Source organism: Mus caroli, unplaced genomic scaffold (genome assembly GCF_978045245.1).
Source record: "Mus caroli unplaced genomic scaffold, Mus_caroli_1 scaffold_1, whole genome shotgun sequence".
Lineage (NCBI taxonomy): Eukaryota > Metazoa > Chordata > Mammalia > Rodentia > Muridae > Mus > Mus caroli.
This window is the reverse complement of record NW_028227256.1, coordinates 22,432,931-22,455,018: the sequence shown is the minus strand read 5'-3', so window position 1 is coordinate 22,455,018 and position 22,088 is coordinate 22,432,931. Positions and strand designations below refer to the sequence as shown.

At 37.0% G+C, this 22,088-nt stretch overlaps 1 protein-coding gene across 2 annotated transcripts in view; it reads left to right on the top strand.

Annotated features, from left to right (window-relative positions):
- Adgrb3 (adhesion G protein-coupled receptor B3) overlaps window positions 1–22,088 on the top strand; it is a 737,533-nt gene that overhangs the window by 424,068 nt on the left and 291,377 nt on the right. For both annotated transcript variants that reach the window (XM_029468446.2, XM_021163961.3), the window contains exon 16: window positions 735–778. In XM_029468446.2, the coding sequence (XP_029324306.1) occupies window positions 735–778 (44 nt within the window). The remainder of the gene's footprint in view (window positions 1–734; window positions 779–22,088) is intronic.

Sequence of the window (22,088 nt, the reverse complement as noted above, 5' to 3'; positions counted from 1 at the left end):
TAAATATTTTACAGAAAGAATTGAGTTAGCTTCAGGGTGGGGGAGGAGGGCTGGAATTAAGAATTTTCCAGTATCAGAACTATTCAAAGCAAATAACTTGGATTGACTCAGTGTAGAAAACCTATCTTTTATTCTAAAGGCTATGGTAGATACTCAACACATCGTTATTCAAATGCATGAAATCCAACACCTCCTTTTCTTAGAGTTTCATTACATGTAACCTCACTAAAGTATGACCTGTTGATTAAAGTTCTGTTTGTTACAGGACTCTGATAATGGACAGTTAGCAAGATCCTGTTCTCTAGGAAAAGCTAATTAGTAGATGACATGGTGGTGGTTTGTTCACATGTGAAATGCAGGAAATTTTATTCAATTATAATTGTTGTCAATACTTTGGTCTTCAAAAAGTAATTGAGCAAATATAATCAGAGAAATAAATGTGACATAGAAGTCACAGTAACACAGATCTATACAGTGCATGGGACATTTGGCTTTCCTTTTCAACAAACTAAATACCAATTAGAGTTGGCATAAAAATATGACTTTGATGGAATTCCACAAGATGTGTTATGAAATTCATGGAAAAGAAAATGTAAAGTTCTTACAGGAAAAAATACTTTGTGTCATATCTTTAACATACAAGAGTATCAAGTCATCCTTCATTATTATTTCCTACAATTCATCAATTTTTATATGTGGACTTATGGTATATTTTATTCTCTGTTTATTTTTAGGGCACTTTGAATCCATATTGCGTGTTATGGGATGACTCAAAATCGTAAGTGGCTGATGTTTTGTAATATTACATTGTGATTAATGTTCAAAGTACATTAAATAACTTTAGCTATCTGATATTAAACTGGACTGTAATACTATCCGATGAGGGTTTTTCTCTGAAGACATTCTTCCTCTTGAGTCTGTAGGGCAGCATGATTAATATATCCGTGGCATCACGATACTATCAGTTACTTTTCCAAATGAAATTATTTAATGTGTAAGGCATATTGGGATGCAAATTCCAAGGGGATATTTTTTAAGCTCTGATATTTTAGAGTTATAAAATCTCAAGTGTTTTCCCATAATGCCTTAATAACTCAGGTTAGTATTGCAACAGGAAACAACAAGGTCTCTGGTCATTTAACAAAACCATTTATGACCTAAAGTGTGTTACAGGAGTAATGTAATATATATATGGACATTATGAGGTATACAGCTATTAAACTGAATGATTTCTAATATCTAGCCATATATTTTATGAATCATGCAGACAAAAGAAAGTAATGGCACTAAGCAAACATGAGTGAATCTTCTGTGTTTTTATTATTCTTATAATTAATTGCAGTGTTTGGCTAAGCTCATCATCAGAGCAATGATAACTCTGAGGTTTTGATGGGTAAAGGTAAAAAGCAGGTAGTTAATTCTTAGAGTCATGTGTATTCCAAACTTTTTGTTTTGCTTTGCTTTGATTTGTTTTGTTGAATGGGGCCCAATAAATGTCAAATGAAGCTCACAAATAATACTGCCAGATGTGTGTTTTTGGAACATTTTTTTCAGTGTCATTCATTCTAAATATGATCTATCTCTAAGATATTTTATGATGTTACAGTTTCTCATCAGAGAGTCTAAAAGGGAATGTTGTTAGGATTCTAGGATTCTAGAGTACTTGGTGAAATTTTTAAAATAGTTTTCTTCATGAGGACAAAGTCAGTAATATTAAGAATTTGGGGCAAAATTTCTGATATTTTATGGGTTGTCTTTGGAAACCCTAGAGCCATAAAGAGAAATCAAACTCGCTCTGATGATAATGTGGGACGAATCCTCTGATGCATGTCATTGGTGCTTTTGTTTAAAAATATTGTTGAAAATTTTATCAAAGTCAGATTGTCCAAAACTTTGCTATCTCACTCAACTGCTAACAGAAATTTTGGTTGTGTATTCTAAGTTACTTCAGATGTCTTGTGGCCAAAAAGGGGGTAAAAGGTAATAACAATCTGAATGAACGTTTTCTGCTAAGGAAAATAAATGATATTTTATATTCTTTGGTGAAACTATATTGAAACTGTCTGTGTATGTCTGTGAATAATCAGCAACTTGATGTGAATGATAAGAAACTTGAATACTTTACTGAATAGAATATATGCCTTTCAAAAGATACTGTCAATAAGACAAAAAGGCCACTAACAGATTGGGAAAGAATTTTTACCAATCCTAAATCTGATAGGGGATTAATATCCAATATATACAAAGAGCTCAAAAAGCTGAACTCCAAAAATTCAAATGACCCCATTATTAAATGGGGTACAGAGCTAAACAAATAATTCTCAACTGAGGAATATCAAAGGACTAAGATGCACTTGTAAAAATGTTCTTAATCATCAGGGAAATGCAAATCAAAACAACCCTGAGATTCCACCTCACACCAGTCAGAATGGCTAGGATCAAAAATTCAGGTGACAGCAGATGCTGGTGAGGATGTGGAGAAAGAGGAACACTCCTCCATTGTTGGTGGGATTGCAAGCTTGTACAACCACTCTGGAAATCAGTCTCGCGGTTCCTCAGAAAATTGAACAAAGTACTACTTAAAAATCCAGCAATACCTCTCCTGGGCATATACCCAGAAGATATTCCAACTGGTACTAAGGACACATGCTCCACTATGTTCATAGCAGCCTTATTTATAATAGCCAGAAGCTGGAAAGAACCCAGATGTCTCTCAAAAGAGGAATGGATACAGAAAATGTGGTACATTTACACAATGGAGTACTACTCAGCTATTAAAAGCAATTAATTTATGAAATTCTTGGGCAAATGGATGTATCTTTAAGATTTCATCCAGAGTGAGGTAACCCAGTCACAAAAGAAGTCACTTGATATGCACTCACTGATATGTGGATATTAGCCCAGAAACCTAGAATACCCAAGATACAACTTCCAAAACACAAGAAAATCTAGAAGGAAGACCAATGCGTGGATACTTAATTCCTCCCTAGAATAGAGAATAAAATATCTATGGAAGGAGTTGCAGAGACAAAGTTTGGAGCTAAGTTGAAAGGATGGACCAGAGACTGCCCCACCCGGGATCCATCCCATAATCAGCCACCATATGCAGACACTATTGCATATGCCAGCAAGATTTTGCTGAAAGGACCCTGATATAGCTGTCTCTTGTGAGGCTTTGCCAGTGCCTGGCAAATACAGAAGTAGATGCTCACAGTCATCTATAGGATAGAACACAGGGCCCCTTATGGAGGAGCTAGAGAAAATACACAAGACCAGAAGGGGGGATCTGCAACCCTATAGGTTGAGCAACAGTATGAACCAACCAGTTCCCCCAAGAGCTCATGTCTCCAGCTGCATCTGTAGCAAAAGATGGCCTAGTCGGCCATCATTGGGAAGAGAGGCCCCTTGGTCTAGCACACTTAATATGCCCCTGTCCAGGTGAATGCCAGGGCCAAGAAGTGGGAATGAGTGGGTGGGGGAGCAGGGTGAGGGAGGGTATAGGGGACTTTTGGGATAGCATTTGAAATGTAAATGAAGAAAATATCTAATAAAATAATAATTAAAGAAAAAAAAATCTCTGTAAAGTCCACATGAGATCTACTAGAAGAGAAGTGATACTGGAAGGCACCATAATAGAAACACATGTATAAAACTGCTTGTTGTGAAAAAAAATATATATGCCTTTATTGATGTCAAAGCTGTAAAAGAAAAAAAAAACTAATTAGGACTATTAACATGACAAGAAGCATCCCCTGGTTGATATCATCTTGGTTTCCTTTCAGAAAGCAGGTGCTAGTTTTAATTTTTAAAGCTGTTGCTGTGTGATATCTGGGGTTAGGGGTAACCTCAGAAATCAATCCTACTCTTTTTTCTTAGCATCTCCTTGTGAGTTGAGTCGTATCTATCTCAGAGAACATCACTAGCTTGTCAAAACTAAGCTTGCACGTGATCCTTGAGGGAATCCGTTGAGGGGGGAATGTATGTGTTCTTGCATCACTAAACAGATCAACCAGGAAGACCACTATTGCTCTCACTTAACTTCCTTAAGAAATCTGTTAAAGGAGCAAACAGTTTTCAAGAGTGAGAGAGTTTATCTCAACACACTTTTTTTCCAGAATGTGCCTTGGCTAAAAAATTTTTCTAAGTGAGTTTTAAACTGTGAGGGACAAGGTAGCCCTAAAGCTTCTTTACACATCTATTCAACTTAATTGTGTTTCATGATAAGGTGTACAATAATTTTATTAATGCAATAATTAAATTTGAGGATAAACTTACTAAGAAAATTAATAGTGGTTAGATAGTAAGGTTTCTTTCTATACAGGAATGGAATGAAATAAACATCTCATTAGGGTTTTTTGTTGTTGTTGTTTATGTTTGAAGTCTCAGTATACAGATCTGGGTACTCTGGGACTAGTTATGTAGACCAGACTGTCCTCAAACTTATAGAAGTTCTACTGTCTCTACCTCCAAATGCTAGCTCATGATGTTAGCTAGCTAACACAGCTAATAGCCATAATGTATATGCAGAGGACCTGGTGCACATCAGTGCAAACCCTACACTTGACTTTTCTGTCTTCTGCAAGCTCTGCATAGTTGGCCAGGTTCTCCTGGTGTTCTCCATCTTCTGTGACTCCTACACCCTTTTCTCCCCACTTCTGCTGGATTCCCCAATCTCTGAGGTGAGAGAACGGATGGAGACTTCAAGTGTAGACTGTCTTTTGCATAGTAGGTCTCTGAACCTCCTTTCATCTGCTTCTGGAAGAAGCATCTCTGATGACAACTGGACCTGGCACTAATCTATGAGTATAGCAAAATAGCATTCAGAATCATTTCAGTGAGTTTTTTCCCAGTCTTGTTCTGTTCTACCCTGGGTCTCTGGGCTATCCAGTCGCCAGTTCCTGGCCATCCAGGCAGTGTAGGACATGAGCTACTTCCTATGGCATTGACCTTTAACCTAAATGTTGTTTGGCGACTCATACATGTTTTAGGCCATCATAGCCTCAGCACATCTTGCAGGCAGGACAGACTTTAGATACAGGGATTTGTGGCTGGGTTGGTGTCAGGTTTTTCTATTTCTGTAGCTTGCACCTTCTTGCACCTAAGGCACTAGGACTTAAGGTGAAGGCTCCAACCTGCATCAACTTGACATCTCTGTGTTCATTTAGCTGTGTGCAAGTTGTCAGTTCAGAAAGTGAACTTATGTCCTAGCATCAGCCTCGGTTGTTTAGAGATCTCCATAGGATTTCTTCAGCCAACAACTCAACCAAATGTTACCTAGTTTCACTACTTGAAGACTTGCCTGGCTACAAATAGATAGGTCAGATTCCATGTCTTCTATTACTAAGAGTTCTACAAGGTCACCATTATATATCACAGGAAGTTTCCACTACACTACACCACCCCCCCCTAAGTAGCCCCCTCAATTTCAGCTGTCTCTTTCCACTCTCTCTCCTGCATCCTTCTTCTACCCCACACCTGATCCCTCCTGCTCCCATCCCCACTGAACCATATACCATGTCAGAACCTTTTCTACTTCCTCTTCTGAGAGAAATCCATGCTTCTAGCATGATTATCATTTACTTAACAGCTAATAATCACTTATAAATGAGTCCATACCATACTTGTCTTTCTGGCTCTGGATTACCTCACTTAGGATGTTATTTCTAGTTGCATTTACTTGCCTGCAAATTTCACAGTCAGGAAAAAAAAGCACTAAATAATACAGCATTGTGTGAATATACTACATTTTCTTCAGTTTACCTATTCTTCAGTTGAGAGACACCTCAATTGATTCCAGTTTCTTGCTTATATGAATAAAGCTGCAATGAACATAGTTGAGCAAATGACTTTGTAGTAGGATAGAATTACTTTGAGTATATGCCCAAGGGTGGCATAGCTGGGTCTTGGGGTAGATCAGTTCCCAATTTTCTGAGGAACCAGCATATTTAATTTCTTTAGTGCCTTTATGCACTCCTATAAGCAGTGGAGGAGTGTTACTATTGATTTGCTCCCTTGCCAGCATGAGCTCTCATTTGTGTTATTGAAGTTAGCCATTCATTCTGACAGGTAGAAGACAGAATCTCAAAGTGATTTTGATTTGCATTTCTCTTATGCATAAGAATGTTGAACATTTCCTTAAGCATTTCTCAGCTATTTCAGATTGCTCTATTAAGAATTCTCCATTTAGATCTGTAGCCCATTTTTAGCTGTATTGTTTGTTTTTTAAAAATATCTAGTTTCTTCAGTTCTTTATATATTTTGGATATTAGACATCGTTATGAAGTTGGTAAAAATCTTTTCTCATTCCTTAGGCTGCCTCATTATCCAATTGACAGTGTTCTTTCCACTACAGAAGCTTCCCAGCTTCATGAGGTCCAATTTATTAATTATTAATATTAGTGCCTGTTCAATAGGCATTCTGTTCAGAAAGCATTTTCTGAGCCAATGCATTTAACACTGTTCCACACTTTCTCTTCTCTCAGGTTCAGTGTGTCTGGTTTTATGTTGGGGTCTTTGCTACAGTTGGAGTTTTATGGAGGGTGATAATTATGTGTGTGCCAAAGACCAGCCTCGGCTTGGAGAGTGGTTCTTGAGAGAAGGAGTGTTTGAAAAAAAATCATGGGATACAAGCTGATGGTCTGTGTTCTGTTCAAGACGGCTTTCTCTGGTGATCATCAGACAACTCATCTACATAGCTCAGCTCTCGAAAACTAAAGCCCAGACTTTTACTTATATTTCATTTCAGTCATTTACTCCAAGTTCCCTTTTAACTATTTCATGAATAGGCATTCAAGGCCCCAGCCCCTTGATTCTTAACAAACCACATTTTTCTTAATATTGCAAATGAATTCAGAGATCTGCCTGCCTTTGGAAGCACAGACAATAAGCTAGCTAGGTGGGATCCAGCTCTGCGATCACCATTCCCACCATACTTTAGTTATATAGTCATTTTCTTGTGCTTCAGCTATTTTGGACTAATCAGAACCTGCTGTAGTGATATAGCTGGACTCTGATGGAGACACGTTGATTGAGTTCTTATGCTAGCATCTAGACATCTGGGTTTAAGTGCTGATTTCTGTGTTTTTCTTGGCTGAACAGGGGGATTTTCCCCCCTTCTTTTCTTGTCCCATTCTAGAGTTTTGAGAGAGTGTATTTTCTGAGTGTTGCTTGTTTTTCTAGCCCACATGGCTCATGCATTTGTGGGGGAATGCTGGTGATAAATGCTGGAGGAAGGAGAAGCCAGGGAGAGAATGTCTGAGGGCTTCACAGGAGGCATGGAGGGGTTTGGGGGAGCTGCCCATGATGTCCTGTTTAAGGATATGGGTGACCCTGAGAATTGGGTCTGGAGTAATAAAGAGAAAGGGGAAGGTCTGAGAGCACCCTACCTGGTCTTCTGACAAGATGCCATCTTTCCTAGCTTCATAGTTAGTGAACTGTTTACTTTCTTGCCTTTTCCAAGCACTGTAAAATACAAGCTTTATATTTCTTTTTTTTGTTGTTTTTGTTTTCTTTTTTTGTTTTAAATCCTTTTTAGTTTTATGTTGTATACATTGTAAATTTTTCTAGCTCTACTTATAGTTCTTTTTTTTTCAATTTTTATTTTACATTTTCTTCATTTACATTTCAAATGCTATCCCCTCCCCTCAACCTGCTCCCCTACGCACCCACTCCCACTTCTTGGCCCTGGCATTCCAAGGGGCCTCTATTCCCAATGATAGTCGACTAGGCCATCTTCTGCTACAGATGCAGCTAGAGACACTAGCTCTGGGAGTACTGGTTAGTTCATATTGTTGCTCCACCTATAGGGTTGCAAACCCCTTCAGCTCCTTGGGTACATTCTCTAGCTCCTCCATTGGGGGCCCTGTGTTTCATCCAATAGGTGACTGTGAGCATCCACTTCTGTATTTGCCAGGCACTGGCATAGCCTCAAAAGAGACAGCAATATCAGGGTCCTTTCAGCAAAATCTTGCTGGCATGTGCTATAGTGTCTGCGTTTGGTGGCTTATTATGGGATGGATCCCCAGGTGGGATAGTCTCTCGATGGTCCATCCTTTTGTCTTAGCTCCAAACTTTATTTCTGTAACTCCTTCCATGGGTATTTTGTTCCCAATTCTAAGGAGAATGAAGTATTCACACATTGGTCTTCTTTTTCTTGATTTTCTTGTGTTTTGCAAATTGTATCTTGGGTATTCTAAGTTTCTGGGCTAATATCCACTAATCAGTGAGTGCATATAAAGTGACTTCTTTTGTGATTGTGTCTTTTTAAAAACTCAGTTAACACATGTGATTTTATAATCTAAGTAAAATTTTTATATGAACTCTTTGGATATGCATTTACACTCTCTTTCTCTCTCAAATTTTCACTCACAATACTTTATTGTTTTAGGGTACTGTTTTGAAATATTAATTGTCCTTTCCAAATCATGGCTGAAAATTTCCTGAGGCTAAAGATGAAGGCATATTTCCCAAAGGCTGGTTGATATTTTCCTGTGCTTGATGATATTTCTTGAATCCAAAATGGATTGAGATTGGCGTTTCTGGACCCCTTCTATGTTGTGAACACAAGTAGCAAGCCCACTAGATCATGATTCTTACTTATAGTCCAGAGTTTTTAGCAGAATTAAAATGTCAAATTTGGTCTTTAAAGGTCTTATTTCTGAGAATAGAGATCAAAATGTATGTCTCCTCGCACCTAAGTTAAACAGCACATCGGCATCACATAATAGTTCTCTCGCTCGGGAAATACTATCTCAAAGGATCTTGGGAATGCATTTTTTATAATGTTTATACTTTCTGCTCAATATCACAGCATTCTGAAATTCCAACCAGTATTTAAGTATTTGAAGACAATAAGGAACCTACATTAATATTTGTAAATTCCTACTTACTAACAGATTCTGTGAAAATGCACTCTATGTTCACTAATTCATTTGACAGCTGGAGAACTTCTTGTATGTTGTGCAACTGAAAGTCTTGACACATGAATCAGTTAACAACATCAAACACCTGACATATAGGGCTTAAATAGGGACAGTTTTGTGGTACCGTGATAACAATATAACCACCATAGGTAAACTATCCTCTTTGTTAAGGTCAGAAGAATAAAGTGTGTAGCTTGGTAGAATTATTATATGTATATACCAAGATGCTGTTGTGTTGATTTGACAAGTTCCCTGCAAGGCCCTTTCGTTGCCTTCCTGGTTCATTTACACAGCTCCTTGTTTGGTGATGGAGTGTTCCCAGTCCACTTATCTATGTCTTCTTTTCTTCTGTGTATTCCCTAAATGTCCTTCTCCCAGACCCTGAATGATCGTTATTCTAACTCTTCAATTAAATTGTGTAATGTTGGAAAAGTGATAAAGATAAATAATGAAATGAAAAGTAAATATCACCTGATGTTAAAATAGCTAACAGCTTTTGCCACAAAAGACAGTCTTATTAATTTATCTAAAACAATAGTTTTTGTTTGTTTGTAATCCATTTGCTTAATGTGTTAAAAAATTAATTATTAAATTGATAGAGTATTTAATATTCTTGGATGGTACTAAAATTCAAAGCTGAGGGCCTGTGGAGAAAGCTCAGCTGTTAAGAGCACTTACTGATTTTGATGAAGACTTAGGTTCAATTCCTGGTGCCTAAATGATAGTAAAACCTTCCAAGGCGTATGATGCCCTCCTTTGATGTCTTTGTACACTAATCTCACTTGTGGAGTACATACATACATACAAACAAAACTCATGTTGACTTTGACATTTTTAAAATCAAATCAAATGTATAGATGAAAATATGTTAAACTTATCTATACACAATGCCCTAGCTATAATGATAGTAGATAATAGTTTTCTATAGTCAATTGCTTGCCACGTGAATAATGATCTAAGGAGGCAATACTGTTTGAAATGAGAAATATTGTTCAATGTCATTTTCTTTCTTTTTTCTTTTTTTTTTTTAAATAGAAGGAAGTAAGGACTCCTAGTTTTCCAATGTAGGCTGCTTATTCACTTAAAATTATGTAAATGAAAAATAGTTAACCATTTGTTACTATAGTCATGCATAGCACATTTTAATATCTCAGAAATACCTCAAGTTCTTTATGGTCCATATTAGTCTCTAAATCAAAATGGTCATTGCATTGTTTGTTTTACAGAGTAGCATTGATAATCAGGAGAAGCAGCACTCCATGGCTAAAACAACACGGGTATTTCAATTAACCTCTGCTACATGCCTAGTTGTCCTATTCCTTTTTTCTCTCGGTGGGAGAAATAACCAACTGATGCCTGGTTATATTGTTTATTTTTATCATGGACCTCACGCTACAGAAAGGACTTTTAAAGGAGTCATACTTCTCAGGGATGTCCTCAATATTGATAAGAGCAAAATTAATCAAAGAGAAATAAGGAAAACCAGCATTATCAGCTGACTCCTAGGTGCCGCAGAATCTCTGCTCAGTGTCTACCTCAAAAGGAACACTGATGAACTAACCTTGTACCAACTTATTCTTCATTTACTTCAGAAAGGCATTCAAGTCGGTTTGCTAAGTATTTGCATAAACTAAATATTACATAAGATCAATAATAAGAAAATTTAAAATTTATCTGATATTTAACACCAATTCATATTATTCTTAGAGTCTCTGAGATGGCCCCCAACACATTCTTTTGACAGGAGTCAAAGTTTATATTGTTAAGATACTAATGGCCATACTATCCCTAAGAATAACTTGGAGGTGTCTAGAATGATAGGCTACTGGTAAAGTTCTTAAGTTAATATCTGTGGTTTAATGTTTAAACAATGGAAAGATTTAAGTTTCCTGTGATTCATATTAAATAGTGTTACAACTGCTTGGCTCTTTGTTGTCATTTTGCTATTTGAATGACTGAGGCTAAAATTTCATTTGCTTATGCATCTTATAAACAACAGACTGAACACTTTCTTTAATATTTAATATGCTATTTCCTTAATATATATATATATGTATATATATATATATATATATATATATATATATATTGTTTTTTTCGAGACAGGGTTTCTCTGTGTAGCCTTTGCTGTCCTGGAACTCACTCTGTAAACCAGGCTGGCCTCAAACTCAGAAATTTGACTGCCTCTGCCTCTCAAGTGCTGGGATTAAAGGTGTGTGCCACCATGCCCGGCTTCTTCTTATATTTTAATTATCAGAATTATCTACTTGTACCGCAGTGAAAAAGTAATTTACAAGTTTGTGCTATAGATTTTCAATAATCAATTTAAGCTAATGATTATTCTTAGAGGTTATTTAACAGGTGTTACTAGTTTATTTTCTATTGCTTGAATGAAATACTTGAGGCTTGGAAAGTTATATAGCTCACAGTTCTGATGTCTGAATGTCTAAACAAAATAGGTTCCTAAAAAGACCTCATGGCAGATGACTTGACATAGAGGGAAAGAAAAGATAGCCCCCAGTGACCTCATGACTTCCAGTAGGCTCTACCCCTTAATCCCATCCTATTTAAAAGAAAACTTCTATGCAAATCCTTAAGGATACATTCAAACAATATGTAAACCACAATAGCAAGTAGTCATACATATACATATATATGTATATGTGCAAATATACAGATATATGTAAATATCTTTACATATGTATCTTAGAATGTTGACTAGTATTAACATAGAATACCCAAGATATAAGATACAATTTGCTAAACGCATGAAACTCAAGAAGAATGAAGACCAAAGTGTGGACACTTTGCCCCTCCTTAGAATTGGGAACAAAACACCCATGGAAGGAGTTACAGAGACAAAGTTTGGACCTGAGAACATCTAGATGGATGGACCATCTAGAAACTGCCATATCCAGGGATCCATCCCATAATCAGCTTCCAAACGCTGACACCATTGCATACACTAGCAAGATTTTGCTGAAAGGACCCAGATATAGCTGTCTCTTGTGAGACTATGCTGGGGCCTAGCAAACACAGAAGTGGATGCTCACAGTCAGCTATTGGATGGATCACAGGGCCCCTAATGGAAGAGCTAGAGAAAGTAGCCAAGGAGCTAAAGGGATCTGCAATCCTATAGGTGGAACAACAATATGAACTAACCAGTTGCCCCTGCCCCCTGAGCTCGTGTCACTAGCTGCATATGAATCAGAATATGGCTTAGTTGGCCATCAGTGGAAAGAGAGGCCCATTGGTCATGCAAACTTTATATGCCTCAGTACAGGGGAATGCCAGGGCCAAGAAGTGGGAGTGGGTGGGTGGGGGAGCATGTGGGGGACTTTTGGGATAGCATTGGAAATGTAAATGAAATAAATACCCAATAAAAATTTTTAAAAAAGGAAAAGAAAAAAAATTAATTAAAATGTAGGTTGGATGAACATTCATTAATATGAGATCTATGTAAAATTGCTTTCATATTTCCTTAATAAAATCATGAGCTGTACCCACAACTTCAAGGACTTCTGAGAAAATATCAGTGGGTGCCTGTAGTAGAAGAATGTATGTAGTGTTAATGATTTCAAGAGAAACTAAAGCTTCCTGTTTAATTTTTTTCATTTGTTAATATAATGGACTATGACGTAATTATCCATGAGGGTTATAAATCAAGTCATAATATTTTGCAAACCATACTTGGAGTAAAGCTGAGTTGCTATCACAGATGAGAATTTGCAAATATTGAAACCCAAAGAAAACATTTAAAAATATATGAAAACACAGTCTAAGAGTAGAAAGAAATTTGGAAGCCTCTACTTAAATATATTAAAATATATTATCTTCAACAGGTAGTACAGATGAGGCTCTGAACCCTCTCTTCTAATTTATACAAACAGCTCCTCTAATGTAAACTTGCATTCTACAATGTCTTTCTTTCTTATCCTGCTACAGTTAAACTTTGTTTTGGAGAAAATCAGGAAAATCATTGTCCTGAATTCCCACAAACACCACAAAGCCAGAACTGGTCCTGGATAGTGTGCTTAGTAGGCTGTGTCAAGGGGACAGGACAGTTTCTTGTCACTCATCCCCTGTCACTCAAAAAATAACAGTTATGATCAGATGATGCAGTTGTGTTTACTAGGATTTAAAAAATGTTATTTTTAAACACATACAAGGACTTGATACTTGATCACAGAATTTTGTTGGTTCATTGGTTGGTTATGAGAGGAACAGCAGGTTAAAAACAGTAGGGTTAGATAATTGCTACATACACATATGTAATTTCAACCATGTTCAAGAGCATAATAGTCTCCCAGAAACTGTTATATATGGAAATGCATAGAATTTTATTAATTCAGCAAAATCCAGAAAATAAATAGGCACCTTTATAAGAGTGATTCCTTGCATAAAGTATAAGCTACTCTGTCAGGCATATAGTCATAACAACATACTCTACACTCCCCTAATTTACTTTGGAAAATTATTGCTTAGCAAAGTCTATAAATAGTCAACTTTCTTCCTGGGATTAGATGCAAGCACGTGTCCTCTATAGTTTATAAGTTGAATATAGATGGTGTATGGAAGACAGGAAAGAGACCTGGACACATTAATGTCTGCTGGCTACAGAGAAAATCTTTCTTATTAAGTTTCACTTTTATTGGACTGAACTTTAACATTGTCACCATCTACTGAATACAGAGGAATCTATTGCTAATAGATTATTCAGTTGTCCCAACAACTTACATATTCAATAGTTGATGGTGCTATGGTTGGGACGTTTGCACCTCCCAAATTTTCTATGTTGAAATAGTCTGCATGCAGGAAGAGGAGTTGTGGGGAGATGGAATAGTATATCATGCATTCTCAGAGTCCCAAGAGAATGTATTTGTCCTTTTTACTTCATGTGTGATGGTTAATCTTCACTGTCAAATTGACAGTGGCATGGAAACAAACCTCTGGGTGTGCCTTTAAAGTGTTGCCAGAAAGACTTTAAGGTGAAGACCCAGTCTGAGGGTAAGGGGCATTCTACCATGAGGTGCGATTTCAGTCTCCATGAGATGGGCGAAGCAAGCGGATACTACCCTTGAACTCTCTTCACATGCTGTGGAATGATGGAGAGCCTCCATGCCTTCTACCCGTATGGATTTGTCTGCCATTTAAACCCACGAGCCATATTAACTTTTTCTTCCTTTGAGTTGCCCTTGTTAAATACTTTGCTACAGCACGAGCAGCAGTAATGAGTACACTGGTGAAGGCATGGTGTGTTAGAAATATGCCATGACCAGACACTGAACCAGCTGGAACCTTGTTCTTGGATTTCTGAGCCTCTAGAGCTCTTTTGTTGTTCAGAAAATACCCAGTCCACTAGAACTGCACAAGTATATAACCATGATGGGGAAGTAAAGGAACATTCTGTATGCAAATGGGAATGAGAAAAATAGATGTGAAAAAGCCTGGGAAATGGTTTAGAAATGGGTAAACTATGTTGCTAATGAAAGAAATTGTGTCCCATCATTTAGAAAGATGTCAGAGGAATCATGCTCCTGTGTTGTGGATGCACAGCCATCTTCTAGCCAGCACTGTAATGACAAGAATCTTTAGCTCAGTGTAATTCCTATGTTGATAAATCGTTCCTTCTGACCTGAAAGTTTTAGAAATGTTTGCTCTACTTCAAATACTAAGAACAAGAAAATCCATTTTTGAGAGGTTCGTGTACATCATATTTGTCATAATAACGTTAACTTTCCCTGGGAGGCTTGTCTTCATCCATGGATTTCTGTGAATCCCTTGTGATGGAATTTCAGTTTGTCTAGTACAAACCACAGTGCCTGGATCAGAGTATTTAATAAATGTTTACTGAATTGCAATGGAATGGATTATTTAATATATCAAATTTATGTAGTTTTCCCTTCTCTTTAGTCATAGAAATGTTATATAAAGTAAATGAACACATAAAGAAACTATAAGGTATAATTTCAAAGTGCATAACTGTCTAGTTCAGTGTATACATTGTACACACTGCTGGGTGTTCTTGAAAATTAAAGTGTTCTTCCTGTGCTCTTTGCAGCAAGAAGTAGGTTGTTTTGCCACAGAAAATACAAAGTGATTCAGCGTTCACAAGACAAATTCATAATTCAGGGTCTTATTTTCACACTGCCTTTCAACAACACCTACGCCACCCAGAATAATGATGTGATAAACTGAAGCCCTGCAAAGTATTTCAATATAAGAAGGAAATTATTTTCATAATTACTGATAAGTTCTTAATTTGTTCTGCTAAACGGTAAATCAACCACAGTTGGTGAAAGAAACACGACTCTCGTGCATTCATATTCAAGTTTTAGAAAAGGAGGCTTATATTTGTCCTGAAACACTGGCGGATAATAAGTTAATTTTAAGGAAACAAATGACTAATTAGTGGAGGATATTTGATGCCCTAAAGAGAATTGCCACATTACGTTCTATTTTAAAATGTGTGGCAAAGTCAGATTTCTACAATTATTATATGCAGACCAAAATATCTTTTGGGGTAGTGGGGCTCAAACCCAGACTTTTGTAAATGCTAGGCACGTGTTTTACTTCTGATTAACATCTCCCATATCCCCAGACTGGCAATAGTATTTTTAAAATATTTATTATTATATTTACTTCTGTGAATTTGCTTATGTGAGTATATGCACATGTATATGTGGGCAAATGTAGTTGAGTGTGTGTCGAGGCATCTGGTATATTTTTCTACCATCTTCCTTGTGTTTATTTGTGGCATGTTCTCCCCCTGCACCTGACATTCATGTTTTCTTGGCTAGGTTGGAAACCATAAAGACCCAGTGATCTCCCAGATTCCACCATTTTCCTCAGAGACTTGCTCACAGGTGTTTGTAGGTACAGATATTTCTAACTGAGTGCTAGGATTCAATTCCAGCCTTCGTTGTTGGGCATCAATTCCTTTTAAATACTGGACCATCTCTCTCGCATGTAGCAGTGCAGAAATCAGTTGAAACTATAATGAAACTTGTCAAAAACATCAAGGAGAGATAAAAGTATACTGTGTTACTTTTTTTTGAGTAAAGAGGGGTACATGCGTGCGTGCGTGCGTGCACGCGGGTGCTTGTGTGTGTGTGTGTGTGTGTGTGTGTGTGTGTGTTGGCCGTCAGTGTGGAGATCAGAACCTATACCTTTCTTAGACAACTGATCTATCAATGATGTACTTGGCCAGCCAGGAAAAGAATATTTGATAAATGAGTGAAATAAATATTTGCATCGCTTTTGTTTGTTTGCTTGTTTGGTTGGTTGGTTGGTTGGTTTGATTTGCTTTTTGGTGGAGGAAGTGGTAGTACTCTTTGTTTGGTTTGGTTTGTTTTGTTGCCTAGGAGTTGCTCTCTCATTTTTCAGGTTACTTAGAACACATAATCTACTGTATGTGCTCACACTGTTAAGTAAATTGATGATTCACCCATACCTCCAACCAACATCACTGTAGAATAAAGTACTTTTAGTTATGGAAATTCTAGTGAAGGGAGTACCTCCTTTAGAATCATGGTGAAGTCCTATATATTGAATTTGAGTTTCTTCTGGCATTGATTCAGCCTCCATGTGTCCAGTCCTAGAGGAGTTGGCAGCACAGGCTTTGCCCTCTCTGTCTTTCCAACACATACCAAGATCTCTCAGCCTGCCATTCTAGGTGTTAGCACTATCCCTTGCTTCTCTTTCCTAGAGGCTAGTAGCACCTCTAGCTATCTTGAGCATTATGACAAAAAATAACTGCAAATATTGGGACATTCACCTGTATGTTCAACCCTGGCTGGAAACAATTAAAATAGAACTTATTGAAAAAAGGAAGATTCTGGCTCCAACTTAAATCTACTGAGTAAAACCTATGGGACAAGGTCTATTTGTTTGTTTGTAAAGTTAGATTTTTTCAAAATGTACACAAAACACTAAATTTAAGGAGACCTCATTGTTTTTAACTCTTAAATTTTGGTCACTTGGATGGAAAAAGAAAAGTCGCTAAATGAATAAATCTAATGCATTTCATGGCTCTTGTTACAACTGTGGGTGATTTAGTACTGTTTCCCAAGTGCATAGATTCTCCATAAAATCAGAAGTGTATTCAGTATGTCTACTACTAATGCCAAGTCTGGCATGAAACCTATTCAGGCTGAAATTTGACTATAATTCTGTCCTGTCTTTAAAATGGTGGGAATTAGTGTCACAGGACAAACCATTCTTTTTTAAAAGGTCAAGTGATGATTTTTTTTCTAAATCAGTGAAATAAATCAAGTTAGCAAAATAATTGAGCAGGTAAAGGGCTTGCCACACAAGCCATTGAGAAGACAAGACAAAACATTCTGTGTTTGATCCAGAATCCAGGTAGGATTAAAGAACTAGTTCCATCATTTTGCTCCCTGGCCTCTACTAACACATGCACACACACACACACACACACACACACACACACACACACACAAACACACACACCATATAATTCCAGTATAATAATATAACACTTAAAACTAATAAATAAACTAGATCCATGGTGGTGAGGACTCAAGAGCCTTTAGATTCATTCACTCATTTAATCATTTACAGCTGACTAATACAGTCATGGTTTCATTTCTTTAGCCACCATTCACTGGGTACCTGCATGGCATTGATAGTTCATTGAGCACTGGTTAAACATAGTGAAGGTATCAGCTATGTCACATAGTAGCTAAATGTGGATATATTCCCACAACATCAAATGAAGACCATGTTCTCATTAGTTAGAGGCTATAACTTAGCAAACCACCTAGAGGAGCTTAATTAGGAACTTATCTATTCAGCAAAGATAATAGTAAGCTGTCTAGGAAATATAATTCAATGTGCAATGTATGCTATAATCACAGTTAATGTCATAGGGGAAATTAAGTGTGTTATAAACATATCTCCTATATTCTTACTGTTAGGAAAAAGAAATTTTTGGAATTTAATTAAATCAATGCCATATTTAAATTTTAGGCATACAAAGATATTAAAAATGTAGACTTCTATATCTTGTATTAATTTGAAATAAAATTATCATGATAAAGGTTGAAATATTTTTGTATAAGGCTAGAAAAAAACATGTTTAAAGTCCTTTGAGAGTTATCCACTGAGTTACGTGGCAACATGATTTCCTCAGATCGTGTGGGCCTTGCCCTTGCCACTAGCTTTTCCTGCTTTACTAAGAAAGAGCTTCTAAAAGGTAACTAAGCTCCTTCAAACCCCAGTCATTTTGTAGCTATCTTCTCAGACCTAAGTCCTCTGCCCTACTCTTTCCAAATCCTTCTTGAGGTCAATGGATGACTTTTAAACACCCAGTTTTCTCATGGCTCCCCCATTGTCTGTCTATTCTGGAAAATAAGAAATTGCAGGGCCCCTAATGCTGTCTGCATATGGAGTTATTTACTTGCAGTAACATTTCCTTTTTGAGCCTTGATTTTACTTTTGAGTACTTTACCTCTACTCCAGATCTATGACTACTTCAGTTTGCTGTGGTAATGGAAATTGAAATTGAAGGGTATCTGACAGTGGATAGAAGGGGGACACATATAGGGACCTATAGAAAGGGGAAGCTGTAACAGCTGGAAATCCAGGGAAGGCTATATTAAATGAGGTGATACTGGATTGTTTGTTGAAGATATGGTCCTATACGTTTCTGGGAGGTGGAAAGGGGATCAGTGAAGAAAGCATCCAAGACAAAATGAACACCCCGCTAATGTTATAGAGAAACCAGAGAAATAATGCAAGGGTACGCACTAAAAACCGAATTGGTCTTAGACAATGGTAGGGAAAGTGGGCAAGAAGGAGAAAGTCTACAGAAAAGAAACTGTTCCAGGTTCTTACAGGAATCCAAGGTAGATAGTAAAAGGAGTATAAATAGAATTTAAATAAGACAGTAAATGTGGTATAAAGAGGTATAGACCTGTTAGAAGGACACCATAGAGTCTGCTAACTGACTACATCAAAGATTTTAATTCTGAACTTAGTCCAGGGAGGTTTTTTACAAATTTGCAATGTATAGACATCATTTTGGAATGGAAATTCTGCAGATTTATTTGCTTATACACAAAAAGTAATGAATGAGACGTGCCACATAATTGCCTAATGATTAAAGACTTAGTTTCTTCTTTCCAAAATTATTCTCTTATGAACTGCAACTATGTTTACAAGGATGCCCATGTTGATGCCTGTTATACCAAATAATTTTCTGTTTTAGCACAAACAGTAGATTAACTAGTGCTAGGTAATGTCACCATTTAGATATTGTCTAAATATCCAGTTTGACATTCTACTGACCAACTGTTTAATTATGGCCACTCTAATTAGACCATGGATGGGTGTTTATTTCTTGGAGCATGAACAAGTTACCAGTGACTATACAGCTGACCATTGCCCATTCCTCAGGAGCCATTAACACCAATAGTTTTCAGTGCAGGATGGAACCTCATGTGCTTCTCCCAGTGAGGGATGGGATGCTAACAAGTGACAACTAATGGAAGTCTTTGTTAGATTATGATCTTTCTACCTCCAGTACTTCCTATCACCCACAAATCACCCATGACTCTCTGCATTGTCTTACTCTGGACAGAGTTATGCAGCAACACATGTACTAGGTAGCCTTCTACTCTCCTTTCCTATGGCTGTGGTCAAGTCCAGGACACGCTTGAACTATAATTTGACTCTTCTCTAGTGCCATCCTGCCTTGTGAGGCCTGGCACGTAGACTGTCTTAGGCTAGCTTAGTTGCTATAAAACCTGCTCACCCCAATGAAAACTTTTGAGCAAGAAATTTCCTTTGTCCAAGTAACAGAAGAGTTGGTCTCTTTCTGTTCCAATTTCTCATCATGTTCTACATCTGGTGGCTATCTCTTCTCTTGTTTTCTACATCAGGGCTTCTTTGTAGATCTCATTGGTCATGAGCCTGTAACTCATCTAAGGATGCTCTTAATTCCAGGTCAGCTTGGAACCTGACGTTATTTTCATTTAGCTAACATATGGTGCCAAAACACAGAGTTTGTGTAGGAAACCCTAGTTCCTGTGAGTTCATGAGTACAACAGCCAAATTGTATCCAGGAGATAATATTTTACAGCACTTCTCCCCAACTTCTGGCTCTTACCTGTTTTCTGATTCTACTTCTATGATGTTCTTAGAGCATCATCAGTAGAGTAATATAGATGTTTTAATAGCTTTGTCTGTATGAAAAAAAAAAGGTTGTGCTTTGGGATATTTTTATGTGCTTGTTCACAAGTTCTAGTAATATGAAAGACATTTGTTTACCTCTAAGTAATCATGAGGTAGTTTAGGAAGCAGACAGAGATGGCTATTTAAATTTATTGTCTTAATACCATAGGATAACACAATACAACCAGAAATACATTCATTAATTCTTACACCTTGTTTATGCACTGTTTATTGCATATTGTGCTTTTTGTCTTTCTGTATGGTTTAAGATTATTTCTTGACCAGTACTGTATCAGCATAAAGCATATTTGAATAATGAAAAAAAGAGCCTAATGAAGGAACAGAGACCTAGAACACCCTTAAAGACAATTAAAGCCAGGAGATGCAGCCACTGTCTCTTTTCTGTTTCTATTGCTTCCATTGCCGTTTTTTGGTAGAAATTTCCTTTCCTTCCTGGATCTTTAAAATGCATCAGTTGGAGTATTCCTAATATAGCAAAATTTTAGCTTTCCTAGTCTTTCTTTATAAACCATGATAGTCAAGAGTTTACACTTTAATTTGGCATTTTCTGATCATGATGTATAGCTTAAAGATGTAAAACCAACACAAGTCTCCAAGCTGTATGAGCTTGCTTTAATTGCAGGCAATTGCACTCTGCCTTTGGGAGAACACTGCTTGCTTTTCCTTGCTTATCATTGTTAAACACATCATCTACATTATCTGCACTTTCCCTGGGAGTTCAAAATATATTTGCAATTATCCTATTTGACATCATTAAATTTTAAAAAAAGTCTCTAAATATCAGCTCTCCAAGCCCTGTTTTAATGTCTCTAAGCTCTGAGCTTTATTTAAAAGCTTTTTTTTTCCCCTTCTGATTCAAGTCAATATACTCTTTCCTGTAGTTAGTGCTGAACATTTTTGTCCTTCAAAATCTTTTTACTTTCTGCTCCTATGACTCTGTGACCCTGTTGATCAGGTTAACACATTGCCACTCTCCCCTGGACATACACACTCAGCCTCAGCTTCATTATAGTACATAGTGATACCTTTTCTGACCTCAATATGAGCCTCCTTCAGTCTGCAAGAGCAAGTGTAGCACCCAGAGAATTTGCTCCCCTGTCTTTCAACTGCAGGCTATTCTGTGTTTCAAGAATGTAAAATAAATCTGAAGGTCTCTCCGGAATCCAAATGGAATTTGCATTGAGTCTTTGAAAGAAAGTGAAATCACATTTTCTCTGTGAGTTAGCTATTTAAAGACCTCCTTTGAATAAATACTAGGAGCTGATCCTGATGTCCTCTAACATTAAAGGAAAACTTGAAGAAAAACCAAATTCACTTTAAAGCGATAGCTGGTAATGAGAAGTATTACATTCCGTTCTATTTTTGCCGTTGAGATGTCCAATAATGTTAAAGCATAGGTCATGTTGATGCCACTTACCATGTCGAGAGTTAGAATATCTGTGTCTAAGATAAAGCTATACACAATGGCCAGATTAATAAGAATACTGTGCATGATTTCTGAGTTGAAACACTCCAACTGGATGGCATTACTACATGAACAGCTCTAAGTCAAATGGTTTTCCTGAGAAGGAAATGTTTTTTTTCTTCAGTATCTACTGTATGGAACAAAAATTAACTTATCATTTTCTTAAAGTGCATTGTATTTTCATTCATCTTTGATGACTATAACTCTTCTGATTTTGTTGTGAGAAGCATTTGCTGCATGTAAATGTGGCACATCTAACCAGTCAACTGTATGTGCTCTTGAGACAAATTAGCTCTATATACTCATTGTTCCTATCAATGGTAGCAATAATCTAACATCCCACAACTATCTCCAATATTAATTCCACCATGTGTTTGTCTTTAAGGATGCACTTTAGGGCTAGCTATACCACCATGAAATACAGTTATTCAAAAACTCTGAGTATACCAAGTAGTTTGTAAACGCTTTCTAGAACAAATTTTCTG